This window comes from Astatotilapia calliptera, chromosome 11 (assembly GCF_900246225.1).
Source record: "Astatotilapia calliptera chromosome 11, fAstCal1.2, whole genome shotgun sequence".
NCBI lineage: Eukaryota > Metazoa > Chordata > Actinopteri > Cichliformes > Cichlidae > Astatotilapia > Astatotilapia calliptera.
In genome coordinates this window covers 6,779,880-6,797,216 of record NC_039312.1, presented here as the reverse complement: position 1 = coordinate 6,797,216, position 17,337 = coordinate 6,779,880, and the positions used below count along the sequence as shown (strand labels likewise).

The following is a 17,337-nucleotide window of genomic DNA, read 5'->3' as shown; positions in this document are numbered from 1 at the left end:
TATTTTAAGAAACTTTTAAATACATTTTGTAAAAAAGATAATATGTAGTGTGATTTAGACTGGTCTTATAATGCATAGGTATTAAAGTCAGTTTTGTATCTTATTAGTTACGTTCATATAAATGCATGGATTCTCTGAGATTTTTATATGTAGGTTATAATGGAAAGCTATGGCAGAAAATGTACTGGTATTCACATAGCACCTTTCTAGTCAGCTGAGCACTCAAAGCCCTTTTACTACAAGTCTCATTCACCCCTATGCACTTTGTAACAGTCTCATATACACACTGATGCATCAGGAGAAACTGAGGGTTCAGTATTTTACACAATAATACTTTCGAATGTAGATTTGAGAAGCCAGGTTATTAAGGACTGAGAAAAGTGGCACCAGGTGTGCCTTTCTGCTGTTGTGCATTCAGAGATGCTCTGAATGCACAACAGCAGTTTTTGAGTTACTGTTACCTTCCTATCAATTTCAGTCTTGTAATTCTCCTCCATTGTTTACCGTCACTAAGTCATTTTCACCCAGATAAATGGCCGGATAATTTCTCTTTGTGCACCATTCTCTGTAAACCCTAAAGATGGTTATGTGTGAAAATCCCAGTGGATTTGTGAAATATTCAGACCTGTCAGTCTGGCACCAACAACTACGTCATGTTCAAAGTCACTTAATCACCTTTCGTCCCCATTCTGAGGCCCAGTTTGAACTTCAGCAGGTCATCTTGACAATGTCTACATACCACTGCATTTAGTTTCTGCTGTGCGATTGATTAGAAATTAACAAGTAGTTGGACCTTTATGATGTACCTAATAGTGCATTAACATCAGAAAATCCTAAATAACATCATGCCACAGGCTACTTAGGAAGAGCATGTCTGACATTTGTTTTAGTGATTCAGCTGTCAATGAAAATCCACCATTTAGACTTAGTTCTCTTCCAGGCTTGGGGAAAAAGGCCTTCTTAACATTACGCTAAAAATAGATACTAATTTCAAAACCACATGAAATGCATCTTTTTCAAAACAAACTGCATTATCACCACAAGCAATGCAACTCCTCATTTTAATTGGTGCTCCTGAATTCCAAATAAGAACAGAAACAGTAAGTTGAGTCATCTTTTCAGCAGCCTCCCTTGGGATAGCAAGTTTTATTTCATGTCCAGACACATTGCAGTGTGGAGAACAATCCAATCAGTGAGTAACACATGATATACACAGTTCCTTATTGGATACTAGAGCATTAAAGAACCACCAGTCCCATTCAAAAATGTCTAAGACATTAAAGATCATTTTAAAAGAGCATTGTGTAGGATTCATTGGCATCTAGTGGTGAGGTTGCAGATAGCAACCAAAGTCATTTTGCAAGCATATACAACTACTTGTGACTGAGCAGCAGGAAAGGCCCTTCTTAAGGTCTGGTTTGTTCATTCCAGGCTACTATAGAAAAATGGCGACTACATGACACACCTACGTTGCATTTTACATGGATGGCATGTATTTATGTTTACAGAGTTTTCTTCTCTACAAAACTACACGGACCTCTCAGGTGAGAATCCTCTCCCTCTGTAGATACTAATGTGGTTAGTAATTCCAGTTTAGTATATACAATTATGAATATTTTACTTCATTTTGCCCAATAGACCACCCTAAATCCTGCACACTGGTCCTTTAAACAAGTGAAAAAATAAGGGAGTACATTTTAGCATCAGACAAATCAGGATTAAAGTGGATCATTTCTGCCCACATGCCAACCACTCCACATTGAACTGGGAGCACTTAGCAAAAAATAAACTTTCAGCAGAGCTTAATCGTGTTATTTTAAAATTCCTCCTCAATGAGACTTAATTTATAAAGTAACATAATCAAAATATTAAGTGTAAAAATGCACAATAAGAACCCGAAGCTGTACATGACATAATTCTTCTTGAAAAACAAAAACAAAACAAACAAAAAAATAACTAAACAATTAAACATAGTATCACTACCAGGTATCTAAATATACCTCAACACATGTAATTGCCCAAAATTTAAGGGGGAAAAAAAGAGGGAAGACTTTTTTTTTTTTTTTTTTTTTAACCACAAAGTGAGTTCAACAACTCAAGACAAAGTAATAAATTCACACGCATTTCACACTTAAAAAAGAAAATCCTTTAAAAAGTTAATCCAAACAGTTTCTGTTTTTACAGAATATTTTGTGACAAACGGTGTAATAGTTGGGTTTCATGTCTGGTTAGTTAATTTAGGAGATGTGTCTCTTAGACCAAAATTTCAACAGTCGGTAATCAAAATCAATCTCACCATAACTTCATTCTCAAAAACCAACATCATCTGCAGTACGAGATCCCCAAAGTTTAAAAAAGAAAAGAAAAAGAGAGACAGGGGTGGGTAAAAGGAAAATTTATGAATAAAATCTGCAAAGTCTCCATGCCTCAATTATCTTTTTCCACTTGTGTTTTCATGCTTTTCCTCTGGGTGACTTTTCTGGTGAGCTTTCAATGTGCGCTCTCGGCCAAAGCTCTTCCCGCAGGTCGGACAGGCAAATCGGCCCACGACGTGCGCCCGGGACATGTGAGCATCCAGCTGCTCTGGACGGGCAAAGCTCTCTTCACATTCTTCGCAGGGGTGGGCTTTCCGTGGGGCGTGCTTCTCCTTCTTGTGAGCACGGAGCTGAATCAAGCCGGGGAATGTGAGGTCGCACTCGGGGCACGGGTGCTGACGGGGTGGGGTCGGCTCTGCTTTAGGTTTCTTCTCCTTTGCTGAAGCCTGACTCTCGTCCTCGGGAGTTTTATCTTCCGTTTCTGACTTTGCTGTCACCTTCGAGGGACGGCCACGCTTTGCTCCGCCTGCTTTCCCTTTTTCTTCCGCTGGGGTTGCCATCGCGTCTGATGTGCTGCTGGCCTTCACGGTCTCCTCGGGAATGTCTGCTTCCTCTTTCTTTTTCCGCTTTCCCTTTTTCTCAGCACCTGCCGCGTCTTCGGCCTTGGCGGGCCGTCCGCGTTTCTTGACAGATGAAGTGCTGCCGTTGCACTGCTGACCTTCGGGGTATTTCTCCTGGTGTGCTATCAGCTCTGATTCAGCTTCAAATCCCTGGCCGCACTTCTTACAGCGATGAGTTTTTGTAGAATCCTCTGGCTGTTCTGTAGTCTCGACATCTGGGCGTGGATGCTGGGTCAGGCGATGAGCACGCAGCAGTCCGGCACTACGGAACGTTTCATTGCAATCTTTACAAACCATCTGTTTCTCTGGACACACCTGTCTTCTATGGGATGTGAGCTAGACAGGAGAGAAGTAAATGGTTATGCACAAACATTAAGCACAAACACATAAAGCTAGAAACTGATTCATTCTGCTGTATGTTCTAAATTATACTCACTTCAGAGAACGTTTTAAAGCTCTCTTTGCAGTGAACACATTTGAAGGGCTTGTCATCCTTGCTGTGTGTTGGCTGATGCTGCGTCAGTTCCTCAGATGACAGAAATGTGCGGTCGCACACGTAGCATGTGAACAATGTGTTTCCCTGAGAAAAGATGACCAAAAAGAACGGGGAGGAGAAACATTTAAAACCTTATGTTTTGGACATATAGTTGTGTGAAGGCTCCTTTAGCGAAAAACGGGTGTCTACGGACTCAACCGAAGCAATCTGGTGCCTTGAGGAGTAGTGTATAATGCGAAAGCTATGTAGTGTAACCTGCACTATGGTGTCATTTCAGTGGGTCGGACGCCTCCCGATTTTCTTCGCTGCAGTCATTTTCAAAATGAATGAGGATGGGTTAAGACTGAGGAAGTCTGACTGTGCAGGCTTTTACATGACAAAGGGTGCACAGGGATTTCCAGATGACATGGGACTCAAAGACGGAGATTTCTGCAACGGTGATACAGAAGATCACTAATGGACAAAAGAACCATAACAGCACGTAATGTAACGTGCGAAGCAACTAATGAGGCGAACACAAATGGGACATTACTAGCCCTCGGAATGCTAACATTTGCAACACCAGGGCAATGTGTGCAATATTCTGCTTGGTGCAAGATGCTACACACATAGGCTGAACTTAAAGGATGATCTAGTGACTTGAGAAAGTGATTACTCTTGATAAATTGTTCTCAAACACATGGGGTGTTTTTACAGATCGATGTTCTTCAACATAAACTGGAACATCCCTATTTCTTAGAGTAACTTTATCCACCAAAGGAGGACTTTGTTTATGGGTCAATGGCAGCTAAAACCACAAAAACCCCACAAATCTGTGGTTTTAAGTTTCATTATTGCAAAATTGGAAAAGAAATTAAAAAGAAAAATCCCAACTATCCATCATTGAGCAGGGTTGAACTCTGGTGAATAGATTAAGACACAAAAAGGTCATCAATTTAGTTAAAAATGACACACTCTGTTCTTCTCACCTGCTGAAGCTGCTGCTTGTATTCCTCCCGGTGGCTCTTCTTCATGTGTCTCTCCTTGGCTTTTGCACTGCAGAACGTGATGAAGCATTGGAAGCACTGCAGGTTTTCATGCTGGTCTGAATCCACAACAGAATGTCAAATTTATTATGTGTTGTTGCTTTTAGGAAGCTGATTTAAAAGGTATGATCGCTGCATCACTCACAGGAATGAACCGAGGGAGCCGGAGGTCCATTCAGAGTGATGGGTTTGTATGGTTCTGCCGGCTTTTCCGGGGGAGCCTCGGGTGGTGGATCCGGCAAGCCCCGTCCCATCACGATCTCCTCTATGTTCAAGATCTCCGAGTCCATGGTGCGATGTTCCCTGTTATTCCTGGAGTCAATTTAAAAACAAAAAAGACACGAAACAAAGTTTAATTACCACGTGGAACAAACACTAGTTTAATAAACAGCGGGAAACATAACAGCGCCAGAAACGCAGATATGTGCTCATTACGTAAAGTTCAACAGCTGACTATACAGAAAAATAATCGCCTTACTAGGTTGGTTACTTACGTTGGTTGAAATAACGCCAATGCAACAGTTTTAGAATGAGCCGCGTATAAAACCCAAAGGCCGTGAAACTGTTAGTCCGCGGGAATTACCCAAGTTTTAGCCACTGTTAGCTAACGTTACCGTAACATTAAGGCCGCTAGCCATGCTAGCTACCTCCACACAGCTCTGCAAGTGGCAGACATTGCTCACTTCACGAAAAGAGCCTTGATATATCCACGCGGTAAACTGAGTGCGTTTCAATAGCACACAACCGCCTTAGTTAAATGTTTATTTTAACGTTAATAACAAAAGTACCGTGCTAAGTTAGCGCGCTAACGTTAGCTAGCTCACTACTAGTTTGCAGGTTGGCGCTAACAACACTGATTCCCAGAGAGGACCACAGAGTTTCCGTGTCCCCTTTTTTTTACACGCTAGTTTTGAACTCATCTTCTGAAATTTAAATGTATCTGCCGCGAATCATTACAAAACAAGCTAAGACCTAAACGAAAGGCAAATAATTCGACTAAGAAGCTAGAGTAGCCATTACCTCTAACCGCTCTTTCAGGGTAGTTTGACTGAGAGAGTTGACCCCAGAGAAGTGCAACCGATAGATCGGACACTTCCTGCTGTGTGGTGGCCGTCGGTACAGCTAAGATGGCTGCCTGGAAGTATTCGATGTTGTTATTGATTCATATTTAGATGCAAAATCTAAATGGTCGTATATGAGCAAGCCGAGTTTACCCAACGCAAATATACAGAACACAAGTTTTATCACATCGCATACGTGAAGAAATAAAACTTTCAATTTAAAACAAAATTCATTAACAATGTTACTGCGCGGACTACTATTACAGTAATGTTATTTTCTGACTCTTACATGCTATTTTACTTAGATAACTAATACAATCAACTACAGCATACACACGGGCAGAATTGTTTGAATAAATCTTTTCTATTAAGATCGATTCTATGCTCGATCTTTGTCACGTGACACAAAACAACTACATACTGTAGTAATCGTTCAGCGTACTACTGTTTTTAACATATACTGAACACACACACGCGCAGATGGAGTTTTGTACCGCTAATGATTAAAACTGAGTATCTGGTCTACAGATTCCTTTTTTTCATCTTGATGTCTTTTGTAACTTGAATTTACTTTTTACCACCAGTTTGTAAAATTTACTGTTATAGCTGAATTATTTCATTATTCCACCGCTCATTTAATCGTATTCTGCTTTCAATGAGTCAGACTTTCATGTAATTTTTAAAAGTTGCCTTTAAAAGCGGTCTAGTTCTCCAGGCTTTCTGAAGGTCTTTCAAAGTTTTTTTATTGGCCATTGACTGCTTTTTCTCTTTCACAGTTCAGGCCTTACATCTCAACATTTTCAGAGGAGTGTTTCTTGTTGTTTGTTAAGCCACTTCACATTGATCTAAGAATAATTCAAGCATAAGAATGTACCTAATTCAATTGGTGAGCTGATTTTGTGTATAGAGAAAACAGAAAACTTAGCAAAGGACCAATTTATATTGCACCAACTAGGTAATTCCCAAACAAGGTTATTATTACTAAACTAAAACTAGATGCAACAATTTTTTAAGGCAATTAAAAATTAAAACTAGATTTAAAAAGAAAATGTGTGAGCTATTGTAAAACTCTTTAACATGAAATAAAATCTAAAGAAAATGTTTTTTATTATAATAATTTTCTGAAATCTTGTCTCTAACGAATACTAATAATTAACAAACTCTAATGCTTACACCTAAACTCATAAAAAATATCAAAAACTAAAGATTTATAAACAGTAAAAGCTAAACTGAAACAAGAAAATCCACTCTGAAAACTAAATGAAACTAATCTAAATAAAAACAAAAAGTCAAAACGAAATACAAATAAAACGAATTTGAAAATGAAAACTATAATAATTCTTCACAAAGAGCTTTTAAATAACAGACAAACAGTATCTAAAAGTGACATCCTTAGTGGTGGATTTGGCCCTTGACTTCATCAATCTACTGTTCAATCTCATCAAAAATGGTCTCAGTGAAAGCCTGGCTGCCAAGAAGCCATTCATAAGGAAGGGAAACAGGGAAAAAGGGCTGAGGTATGTCAAGTTACTGGCCTGAAAATCAGTGAAGGCTTTGTCATGGTCTAGTCCAAAATTTAACTGACAGCATTGGTGATTTGAATGGCCTATATTTGTATAGCGCTTTACTTAGTCCCTATGGACCCCAAAGCGCTTTACATATCCAGTCATCCACCCATTCACACACTGGTGATGGCAAGCTACATTGTAGCCACAGCCACCCTGGGGCGCACTGACAGAGGCGAGGCTGCCAGACACTGGTGCCACCGGGCCCTCTGACCACCACCAGTAGGCAACAGGTGAAGTGTCTTGCCCAATGACACAACGGCCGAGACTGTCCGAGCTGGGGCTCAAACTGGTAACCTTCCGATTACAAGACAAACTGCCAACTCTTGAGCCATGATCGCCCCAATTTTATCAACATTGACTGAATTATGAATGCAGCATCAGTACCATCAGATTGTTTTTGTTCTCACCATGTAATACCACCGGAAAATATTCTGATTGGCAATTGCTTAATTGTTCAGCATGACAATGACCCAAACCCACTTCCAATGCATTAAAAGCATACCTGGATTTAAAAAAAAAAAAAAAAAAAAAAAAAATCAGTCATGGATTGGCCATTTTGATGTGTTTTTGTAACTTGAATTAATTTTTTCCACCAGTTTGTACAGTACTCTGTAATATACTGTATTTCAAACCTCATACAGGCATGCATCGACTGTGTGCTAGTATAGATTTTCTTTTAGTCATTTCAGTTTTCACTATTGTTACGCGGCATTAGTGGAAGATGGTCTAGTGACCGATGCTCTTTAATTTCTGTTATTGTTGCAGTACTGTGTCCTACTTGGTTATTTCAGTACACAAGAGCTTTAATATGTTTTGGCACATTTTTCTTTTTCAACAACACTTGGACAGTTCAAACCGTGATAAAATGTACTTGTAAAATATCCTCAAATGACTAAATAAATAATCAAAAGATGCATGTTTTTTTCCCCATTTGTCCTTTATTGTTTTCTAAAACTCAAATAAATGATACTTTCTTTAATACTACAATTCATAGAGCCAAAAAATAAGCTCACTGTAGAATGTAAACTAGATCAGGTGAAAATAAATAGTTGAGGGCAAAAGTATCATGATGGCCACAGTGAAAAAAACAAACAACTTTTTACACTTCTTTTCCAGCACAGTGTGTGGCTCTGAGTCTTTTTTTCTTTCTGAAGGCAAATTCATTTTTTACAACTCCTAAATGACATATTAAGATTTTTTTAAAATGCATCACAACAGCCCTATAAAAGCATGACAGTGAAAGGCAGTGAGTTTCCCTACACCAAAAACACAGTTACAATCAGAGATTGGTAAATTCTGTAGCAGATACTACTCTTTTCCCAAACTTCCCTGATTATGGAAATTCAAAAAGCAGTTGTGGTTATGTGAGATACAAAGAAAGACACAGCACTTGAGGCATAACACTCGTGATGTCCTCTGACAGTCCCCAAAACGGCACCTGCCCCCCTCTCCCTCTCCAAGCTGCTCCGGCCAGTGACCTGAACCGTCATATCGTGTGGCTGCGTCTGGCAGAGGACTCTCCTCCACCAGGATGGGACTGCGGGTTTCATTTGTTGTGTGAACCTCTGCTGCCGGCGGCTGGGGAGGAACTGAGTCTTGGGTATCCGAGCTACTAGAGAAGATCAAAGCCTTGGACACTTCCAATCTGAAAGCCATGAGAGTCAAAGGTGGCACGGATGCTCTGAAATCCTGTCGATACAGGAGCCAGGAGTTTACCAAAGCCAGATCCGTGAGGTACCAGAGCACTGCTTGGGGCCAGCAGCTTGGTGCAGAGGCCGTGAGGGGAATTGCATAAAGATTTTTCAGTTCTCTGTGGAGACGGGCCGACATCTGGGCTTTCTCAAAGTTTTCAATGAGAAAGGCCGCGCTCCTTTGGCCATTTCCCGCAGTAGAAAGTATGAAGCCACAATGGGATCTGCGCAGCATCAACTTCCCATCTGAGCTCACAAACTCATCACCGATCTGTCCTCGAGCCCCTCCCACCCTGCCTGCTCCATGAACCCCAGCAGCTAAAAGGCGTTCGAGCATCACAGGGGTGGACAGTTCCTGTTTGCAAAGGAACACCATACTACCTTTGGGGACCATTTTTTCTACAGCACCTTCTTTGTCTGAGAGATCCACCTTAAGATCGACATGTAAGAGTAAGCCGTCAAATCCAATTAAAGCAGTGCTGTAGAGAGACAGTTTGTTGTTGTGCACCTTCCCAGTGAGAGGAAGTGGATATTGGTCAACTGCATAATCGCCCTCTCGTCTTAATGACTGGCACCCTGCTTTGAAACGACACAATAATGGATGAACTTTCCACAGGGGATCAGCCTGTTTTGAACCATCTGAGCCATTTGCCTCGTCACCACATTGATCACTATCACAAGTTCCTTTGTGGGGATTAGCGTTGGCTGGATACTTTGAAGAAGTCAGCTTCAGCGTGCGAGACAGCTCGAGGAAACGGGACAACGGGATGGCTTCAGCAATCAACGGCACCTTAGTCAAGTCTTCCCAGTAGAGCTTTGCACTGGGAAACTAAGAAAGTAACAATAGAAAAAAAAATAAAATTAGGTTTTAGCATCTAACCAAAAATGAGGTAATAATTTCAGTAATCAGACAGGCAGAAATACAAACCTTCAAAGTTCCCATTGCGATGTGGATCCCAACAAAGCGTGCAACTTCCCTGGCCGTGACAGCGTCAGGCATGTTGGACAGTTTATTTGTACAGTTGGCAAGTTCTACCCAGGTATCCCAACCAAAGTACTTAGAGAAGTAATCAATGGGCTCTCTGGTTCTGTTGCCATCTCTTGGTGCATTAGACGGGATCACGGATGTTGGCAAACTAAGGGGGGAATAAAGTCAAAAGAACATCAAGAGCAAATCTTACATGTATGTAACAGAGGAACAACAGCAATAATAGAAAAAAAAAAAAAAAGAAAGATATTTAGAGTTATTTCTAGGGCTGGGCCATATCATACCATTCACGGTAATACCGGTATGATGTCGGGCAACGATAAGAAAATGATAAGAAGATAAGAAATTATACGTACATGGCAGAAAAAGCATGGCAGCAACGGAGAATGGGAAGGGCGAAAGCGGATCGTTGAATGAAACAGATGAACCAGACCTGGTTTGTTAAAATGCTGCAACTTCAGTGGTGTGGAACTGGTTTGGCTTTCGTCCGTCAGATACACAACAAAGCACAATTTTTGGTAGAGCATGCAAGCGGGCCATTGTTATTACCGTGTTTTACGGAAAATAAGTTGCTCTTAAAATCCTTTGATTTTCTGAAGAAAAAAATAAATAAAAAAATCGACAGTGCCCCTTATAATTCTTATGTATGAATTCTGGTTGTGATTACTGACCTCAAACAGATTTTATGTGGTACACGGCGCTCAAAAATCTGTAAAAAATGTTTTAGTACAACTTTGCTAAGCTATGAAGCTGCACAGCTTGATGGATTGTCAGAGCATTACGGCTACCGTAGGCAGGAACCTCGCGGAGTGATACGTACTGTGCTTCAACATAATATTACCGTATTGTGTGTGTATAACCTCTTTTTAAGTTTTGTGGATACTATGCATGGTTACGCTGAGGATATGTCGGCCAATTTCCACTGGAAATGCCTTTTGGTTAAACTGCCAGCAAAAAAAATTGCATTTTCACTGTTAAATTTTTATGTAGCTTTAATGCACATAAAAATAAATAAATAAATAAAAATAAAAACAGCTGCTCGTTTAAGTGAAAATGCATTAACAGTGCAAAAAAACCATCAAAGTTGCAGAGTTGTAAAGTAGTTTTGTAAAAAGTTTTGTCTTGCGTAAATTATATCATCAGTTATATCATTATCGCAAATTTTCAAATATATATCGTGATGAATATTCTTGGCCATATTGCCCTGCCCTAGTTATTTCTATGGATAATAGTTTTGTAGACTCAAAGAAGGTCTTACTGTACCTTTGCGATGAGTGATCCGACTGTTGTGCGCTGATGGCCGAGTTCTTGGAGAAATAGGCCATTACTTCTGCTTCTGAATCAAGCTGAGGATCTGACAATTCAAAGCCACCCATATCCTCTTCATCGGGACTTTGGAGGAGAAACTCACGAAGATCTGGTAGGTGAATGGTAAATGGCCTGCATTTGTATAGCGCTTTACTCAGTCCCTAAGGACCCCAAAGCGCTTTACACTACATTCAGTCATTCATCCATTCACACACTGGCAATGGCAAGAACAGCCACAAATGGATGTTCCAGCCATTTGTGGCTGGAACATCATTCACTATGACTCTGAGGTGCTGCCACTCAGAGTCCGACACAGCTAAAGGACAGATTTATTATGTAAGAGGATCATCTTAAGTTTTATTGACATCATCAATAAACAGCTTAAGAAAATCTCTCAAATATAAATACTAATCATTCCACAAAAGGGAACAAACCTTGTTGCTCGATGACCTCAGGATCTGAAAAAAGACCTTCGACTCTTGTTTCCTGATAGTCTGGTACAGAATTGATCGATTCACCTGTTTAAACAGACTCAAAATTAATATATAAGCCTTTAAGTAGTATTTGGAGAATACCAAATATAGAAATCGATAAAGTCAAGTCTCTACCATTTCTATAACTGAAAAATACTGGCGATCGTCAGTGCAACCCCTCAACCTGCTAGTAGACACACCTATGTCATCAATTTGAAAATCTTATGTGGTCCTTGTCATCACAATCACAAAACTTTCAGAACTTACTCTGACCTTGGTCACTGAGATTTTAACTCATCCACAATTTTTAGTAGCTGCACTGACAGTAATAATTTGAAAATCCTCATCCCTACATTCTCAAGTTACTGCATTGACCAGATTTTCAGAAAAGCTGATCTCTGAACTTTAGGCCAAGGTCACCAAGATCCAAACTCATCCAAGGTTTTTAGCAAATAAACCTGTGGTATCAGTTTGAAGCTACTATGCAATTATTCACAGACTTAGGGGTCAACGCTGCCCACCCGCCCATCCAGCAGGGTGATGACAATACCCCATCAGCCTTTTACGACTGAGGATTAAAAATGGTGGATTTCAAAGTAAGTGGAGGTGGAGGTCGAGTGAGTTACTCACGTATATCACAATCAGCTGTTTGACTTTCTGTCTGATTTGCATCGTGGGATCCCTCTGGGTTTCTGCTGGTCCCAGCAGATTCTACTAGGACCTCTCTCTCCTCCTCCTTTATTGGATAGAAAATACACTGGCTGGTGTTGAACTCTGGTAAGATGCAACAGTCCGTTGTCCTCTCCCCAACCTCTACTGCTAAAATACAAATCAAAGAACATGATTTAACATGGCACAGTGGTTTTCCAAGAGTTATACTCATTAGCCAGAAGGTGATTAGCCATGAGTGGAATCAGAGGTGACAACAGCTAAACTTTGGATTATCCAATAATCAGAAATCCTGTTACTCTCAAAAAAAGTAACATTTGATTTAAAAAAAAAGAAATCAAGAGATACTGTGCCAGGTGGTATGCAGACTGCAGAAATCAATAGTTTTATAATTACATATTGGTTGAGAAACCTTAATACTTACTTGGGATGACTGTATTTTCACTAAGTGCCTCTACATTCCAGCGGATGTGTCTGCTGCCATTTGTGGCTGGAACATCATTCACTATGAGGCTGCTTTCCTCTTTCACCAGAACAGTCCTTATATCGCGATGATGCAGCGGCTGCACGCTTGCAGTCTGTCTATTTTGACTAGTGGATGCAGTCAGTGGTTGATTCGAACTGTTCTCTTCAACCTTGATCTCATCACTTCCAAGAACTTGTACCTCATTTTCAGTGATGTAGCCCAAACCCTGTAATGAAAACAAGTCTTAAGTATGCAGTGTTGAATTCTATCTAACATAGCTGGTACTGCAAGCGTCTCACCTGTGCTTGATTGTCGCTTGCCATCATCAGGCACTGCTCCTTTTCAGCAGTCGCTCTCTGTCTAGAAGTAAGGAACTTCTCCAGTATGAGGCCTGGAGACTGGTCCATCACCTTATCTTGTTCCGTTCCTCCATGGAGCCCTCTTTCCTTCATTACTTCTTCAACACTCGTGGTAATTGACTCCAGCTCAAAGACGACTTGGTCTTCGGGAGATTCCTCTAACGTAGAGGGAATGGAAGGCAACAAAGCACCAGGAACATCTGCTTTGTTGATATTTAATTTGGAACTTGTCTCCGGCTGTGCCGTCTTTGTGCCGATCTCACAGTCAATCATTTCTGAATCTGAGGTTATGGGACGTTGATTTACAAAAGAAATCAAGAGATACTGTGCCAGGTGGTATACAGACTGCAGAAATCAATAGTTTCAAAATTACATATTGGTTGAGAAACCTTAATACTTACTTGGGATGACTGTATTTTCACTAAGTGCCTCTACATTCCAGCGGATGTGTCTGCTGCCATTTGTGGCTGGAACATCATTCACTATGAGGCTGCTTTCCTCTTTCACCGGAACAGTATTGCGATGATGCAGCGGCTGCACGCTTGCAGTCTGTCTATTTTGACTAGTGGATGCAGTCAGTGGTTGATTCGAACTGTTGTCTTCAACCTTGATCTCATCACTTCCAAGAACTTGTACCTCATTTTCAGTGATGTAGCCCAAACCCTGTAATGAAAACAATTTCTTAAGTATGCAGTGTTGAATTCTATCCAATTTGTCTCACTTAGTTTCTGAATCATCTTTTTCCACTTGTGTTTTCATGCTTTTCCTCTGGGTGGCTTTGCTGATTAGCTTTCAATGTGCGCTCTCGGCCAAAGCTCTCCCCGCAGGTCGGACAGGCAAATCGGCCATTGGCGTGCGCCCGGGAAATATGGGCATCCAGCTGCTCTGGACGGGCAAAGCTCTCTTCACATTCTTCGCAGGGGTGGGCTTTCCGTGGGGCATGCTTCTTCTTCTTGTAAGCGCAGAGCTGAATCGAGCGGGGGAATGTGAGGTCGCACTCGGGGCACGGGTGCTGACGGGGTGGGGTCGGCTCTGCTTTAGGTTTCTTCTCCTTTGCTGAAGCCTGACTCTCGTCCTCGGGAGTTTTATCTTCCGTTTCTGACTTTGCTGTCACCTTCGAGGGACGGCCACGCTTTGCTCTGCCTGCTTTCCCTTTTTCTTCCGCTGGGGTTGCCATCGCGTCTGATGTGCTGCCGGCCTTCACGGTCTCCTCGTTAATGTCTGCTTCCTCTTTCTTTTTCCGCTTTCCCTTTTTCTCAGCACCTGCCGGGTCTTTGGCCTTGGCAGGCCGTCCGCGTTTCTTGACAGATGAAGTGCTGCCGTTGCACTGCTGACCTTCGGGGTATTTCTCCTGGTGTGCCATCAGCTCTGATTCAGCTTCAAATCCCTGGCCGCACTTCTTACAGCGATGAGTTTTTGTAGAATCCTCTGGCTGTTCTGTAGTCTCGACATCTGGGCGTGGATGCTGGGTCAGGCGATGAGCACGCAGCAGTCCGGCACTACGGAACGTTTCATTGCAATCTTTACAAACCATCTGTTTCTCTGGACACACCTGTCTTCTATGGGATCTGAGCTAGACAGGAGAGAAGTAAATGGTTATGCAACAGGTTAAGCACAAATACATAAAGCTAGAAACTGATTCATTCTGCAGTATGTTCTAAATTATACTCACTTCAGAGAACGTTTTAAAGCTCTCTTTGCAGTGAACACATTTGAAGGGCTTGTCATCCTTGCTGTGTGTTGGCTGATGCTGCGTCAGTTCCTCAGATGACAGAAATGTGCAGTTGCACACGTAGCATGTGAACAATGTGTTTCCCTGAGAAAAGATGACCAAAAAGAACGGGGAGGAGAAACATTTAAAACCTAAAGCTGCTATTAGGGACATGGAGTTGTGAACGCTCTTTGAGAGAAAAATGGGCTTCTACTCACTCAACTGGAATCTGGCACCTTGAGTGTATAATGTAAAAGCTATATAGTGTAAGTATGTCTGTGAAGGTTCTCAGTCATCCAGGTCATCGTAGTCTAAAGAGCTTGGAAAGAAAAGCGTCTGGATTTCTTTAAGTTGCTTGAAGACGTTTCACCTCTCATCTGAGAAGCTTCTTCAGTTCTAGGGTCAAATGGTGGAGACTCACAGATTTAAGCCCTGTGGGAGTGTCCCCCCCCCCCCAAGAGGGACAATGGGCCCCCTAACCATCTGTCTTCTCTATCCAAAATGTGAACATTGGCATCCTCAAAAGACAGATGGTTTGAAAGAAGCCATCTATGCCCACTGTGAAAGACCATTTTTGAACAGAGGCGGTGGCTTACGACACTGTCTGCCATCTATAATCCAGTTTGGAGATCCCTTCCCTTAACACCGACTCACATCCTTGGCCATTTGACCTCAGTAAGTCACATGACAGGGTGAGGCTAGGTTTCACAGTGGGTTCATCCGTAACCTTGGCTGATTGTGAGCCACACCCGTTTTCACACCTTGGTTCACGTGATTACGTAAATCATCAATATGGGGGTCCATAACCCTCTTGGGGGGGGGGGGGAAGAGACACTCCCATAGGGCTTAAAATCTACTCCCCACCATCTGACCCTAGAACTGAAAAAGCTTCTCAGATGAGAGGTGAAACGTCTTCAAGCAATTTAAAGAAGTCCAGATGCTTTTCTTTCCAAGCTCCTTAGACTATATAGTGTAAGCTACACTACGGTGTTGTTACAGTGGGTTGGACACGTCCCGATTTTTTTTTGCTGCAGCCATTTTCAAAATGAATGAGGATGGACTGAGGAAGTCTGATTGTGCAGGCTTTTACATGACAAAGGGTGCACAGGGATTTCCAGATGGCATGATACAGAAGATCACTAATGGACAAAAGCACCATAACAGCACGTAATGTAACGTGCGAAGCAACTAATGAGGCGAACACAAATGGGACATTACTAGCCCTCGGAATGCTAACATTTGCAACACCAGGGCAATGTGTGCAATATTCTGCTTGGTGCAAGATGCTACACACATAGGCTGAACTTAAAGGATGATCTAGTGACTTGAGAAAGTGATTACTCTTGATAAATTGTTCTCAAACACATGGGGTGTTTTTACAGATCGATGTTCTTCAACATAAACTGGAACATCCCTATTTCTTAGAGTAACTTTATCAAAGGAGGACTTTGTTTATGGGTCAATGGCAGCTAAAACCACAAAAAACCCTCAAATCTGCAGTTTTAAGTTTCATTATTGCAAAATTGGAAAGAAATTAAAAAGAAAAATCCCAACTATCCATCATTGAGCAGGGTTGAACTCTGGTGAATAGATTAAGACACAAAAAATTGATATATATATCAATTTAGTTAAAAATGACACACTCTGTTCTTCTCACCTGCTGAAGCTGCTGCTTGTATTCCTCCCGGTGGCTCTTCTTCATGTGTCTCTCCTTGGCTTTTGCACTGCAGAACGTGATGAAGCATTGGAAGCACTGCAGGTTTTCATGCTGGTCTGAATCCACAACAGAATGTCAAATTTATTATGTGTTGTTGCTTTTAGGAAGCTGATTTAAAAGGTATGATCGCTGCATCACTCACAGGAATGAACCGAGGGAGCCGGAGGTCCATTCAGAGTGATGGGTTTGTATGGTTCTGCCGGCTTTTCCGGGGGAGCCTCGGGTGGTGGATCCGGCAAGCCCCGTCCCATCACGATCTCCTCTATGTTCAAGATCTCCGAGTCCATGGTGCGATGTTCCCTGTTATTCCTGGAGTCAATTTAAAAACAAAAAAGACACGGAACAAAGTTTAATTACCACGTGGAACAAACACTAGTTTAATAAACAGCGGGAAACATAACAGCGCCAGAAACGCAGATATGTGCTCATTACGTAAAGTTCAACAGCTGATTATACAGAAAAATAATCGCCTTACTGATTAGGTTGGTTGAAATAACGCCAATGCAACAGTCTTTAGAATCATCAGCGTATAAAAGCCAAAGGCCGTGAAACCTCTATACAGCATACACTTCACTAAAAAAAGCATTGATATATCCACGCGGTAAATTGAGGCTGTTTCCAATTACAGATAACCGCCTTAGCTAAACGTTTACGTTAACGTTAATAACAAAAGTACCATGCTAGCTCAATACTAGTTTACAGGTTGGCGCTGACACCGACTCCCAGAGAGGACCGCTGAGTTTCCATGTCCCCCTTTTTTACATACCAATTTATTTATTTATTTTAAACTTATCTTGTGACGTTTACATGCATCTGCCGCGAATCAATACGAAACAAGCTAAGACCTAAACGAAAGGCAAATAATTCGCT

General features: G+C 41.5%; 3 protein-coding genes across 7 annotated transcripts in view; all 3 read right to left on the bottom strand.

Moving 5' to 3' along the window:
* Positions 1-1,105: 1,105 nt before the first annotated feature.
* Positions 1,106-5,627, bottom strand: znf576.2 (zinc finger protein 576, tandem duplicate 2). Of its 2 annotated transcripts, none has more exons than XM_026185519.1 (5): positions 5,477-5,627; positions 4,602-4,768; positions 4,400-4,515; positions 3,372-3,515; positions 1,106-3,271 (listed from the first exon to the last, which is right to left on the bottom strand). In XM_026185519.1, the coding sequence occupies exons 2-5, from the start codon at positions 4,744-4,746 to the stop codon at positions 2,432-2,434; spliced, it is 1,245 nt and encodes a 414-aa protein (XP_026041304.1). In that variant the 5' UTR covers positions 4,747-4,768; positions 5,477-5,627; the 3' UTR covers positions 1,106-2,431. The 2 variants fall into 2 exon arrangements, with proteins under 2 accessions (XP_026041304.1, XP_026041305.1); XM_026185520.1 differs by lacking the exon at positions 5,477-5,627 and adding an exon at positions 4,951-5,462.
* Positions 5,628-8,016: 2,389 nt separating this feature from the next.
* The window catches only part of znf576.1 (zinc finger protein 576, tandem duplicate 1), a 32,612-nt gene continuing 23,291 nt past the window's right edge, over positions 8,017-17,337 (bottom strand). Inside the window, exons 5-11 of one of the 4 annotated variants that reach the window (XM_026184562.1) lie at positions 12,980-13,320; positions 12,639-12,906; positions 12,176-12,361; positions 11,507-11,590; positions 11,028-11,181; positions 9,705-9,912; positions 8,017-9,605 (exon numbers count right to left, since the gene is read on the bottom strand). In XM_026184562.1, coding sequence (XP_026040347.1) covers positions 8,394-9,605; positions 9,705-9,912; positions 11,028-11,181; positions 11,507-11,590; positions 12,176-12,361; positions 12,639-12,906; positions 12,980-13,320 — 2,453 coding nt within the window. In that variant the 3' untranslated portion in view covers positions 8,017-8,393. Of the gene's footprint in view, positions 9,606-9,704; positions 9,913-11,027; positions 11,182-11,506; positions 11,591-12,175; positions 12,365-12,638; positions 12,907-12,979; positions 13,321-13,440; positions 13,538-17,337 lie in introns of all 4 variants that reach the window. The other 3 variants (XM_026184558.1, XM_026184559.1, XM_026184561.1) reach the window with 3 other exon arrangements.
* On the bottom strand, positions 13,758-16,803 carry LOC113031972 (zinc finger protein 184-like). Its single transcript, XM_026184563.1, has 4 exons — positions 16,610-16,803; positions 16,408-16,523; positions 14,712-14,855; positions 13,758-14,612 (listed from the first exon to the last, which is right to left on the bottom strand). The coding sequence occupies exons 1-4, from the start codon at positions 16,752-16,754 to the stop codon at positions 13,773-13,775; spliced, it is 1,245 nt and encodes a 414-aa protein (XP_026040348.1). The 5' UTR covers positions 16,755-16,803; the 3' UTR covers positions 13,758-13,772.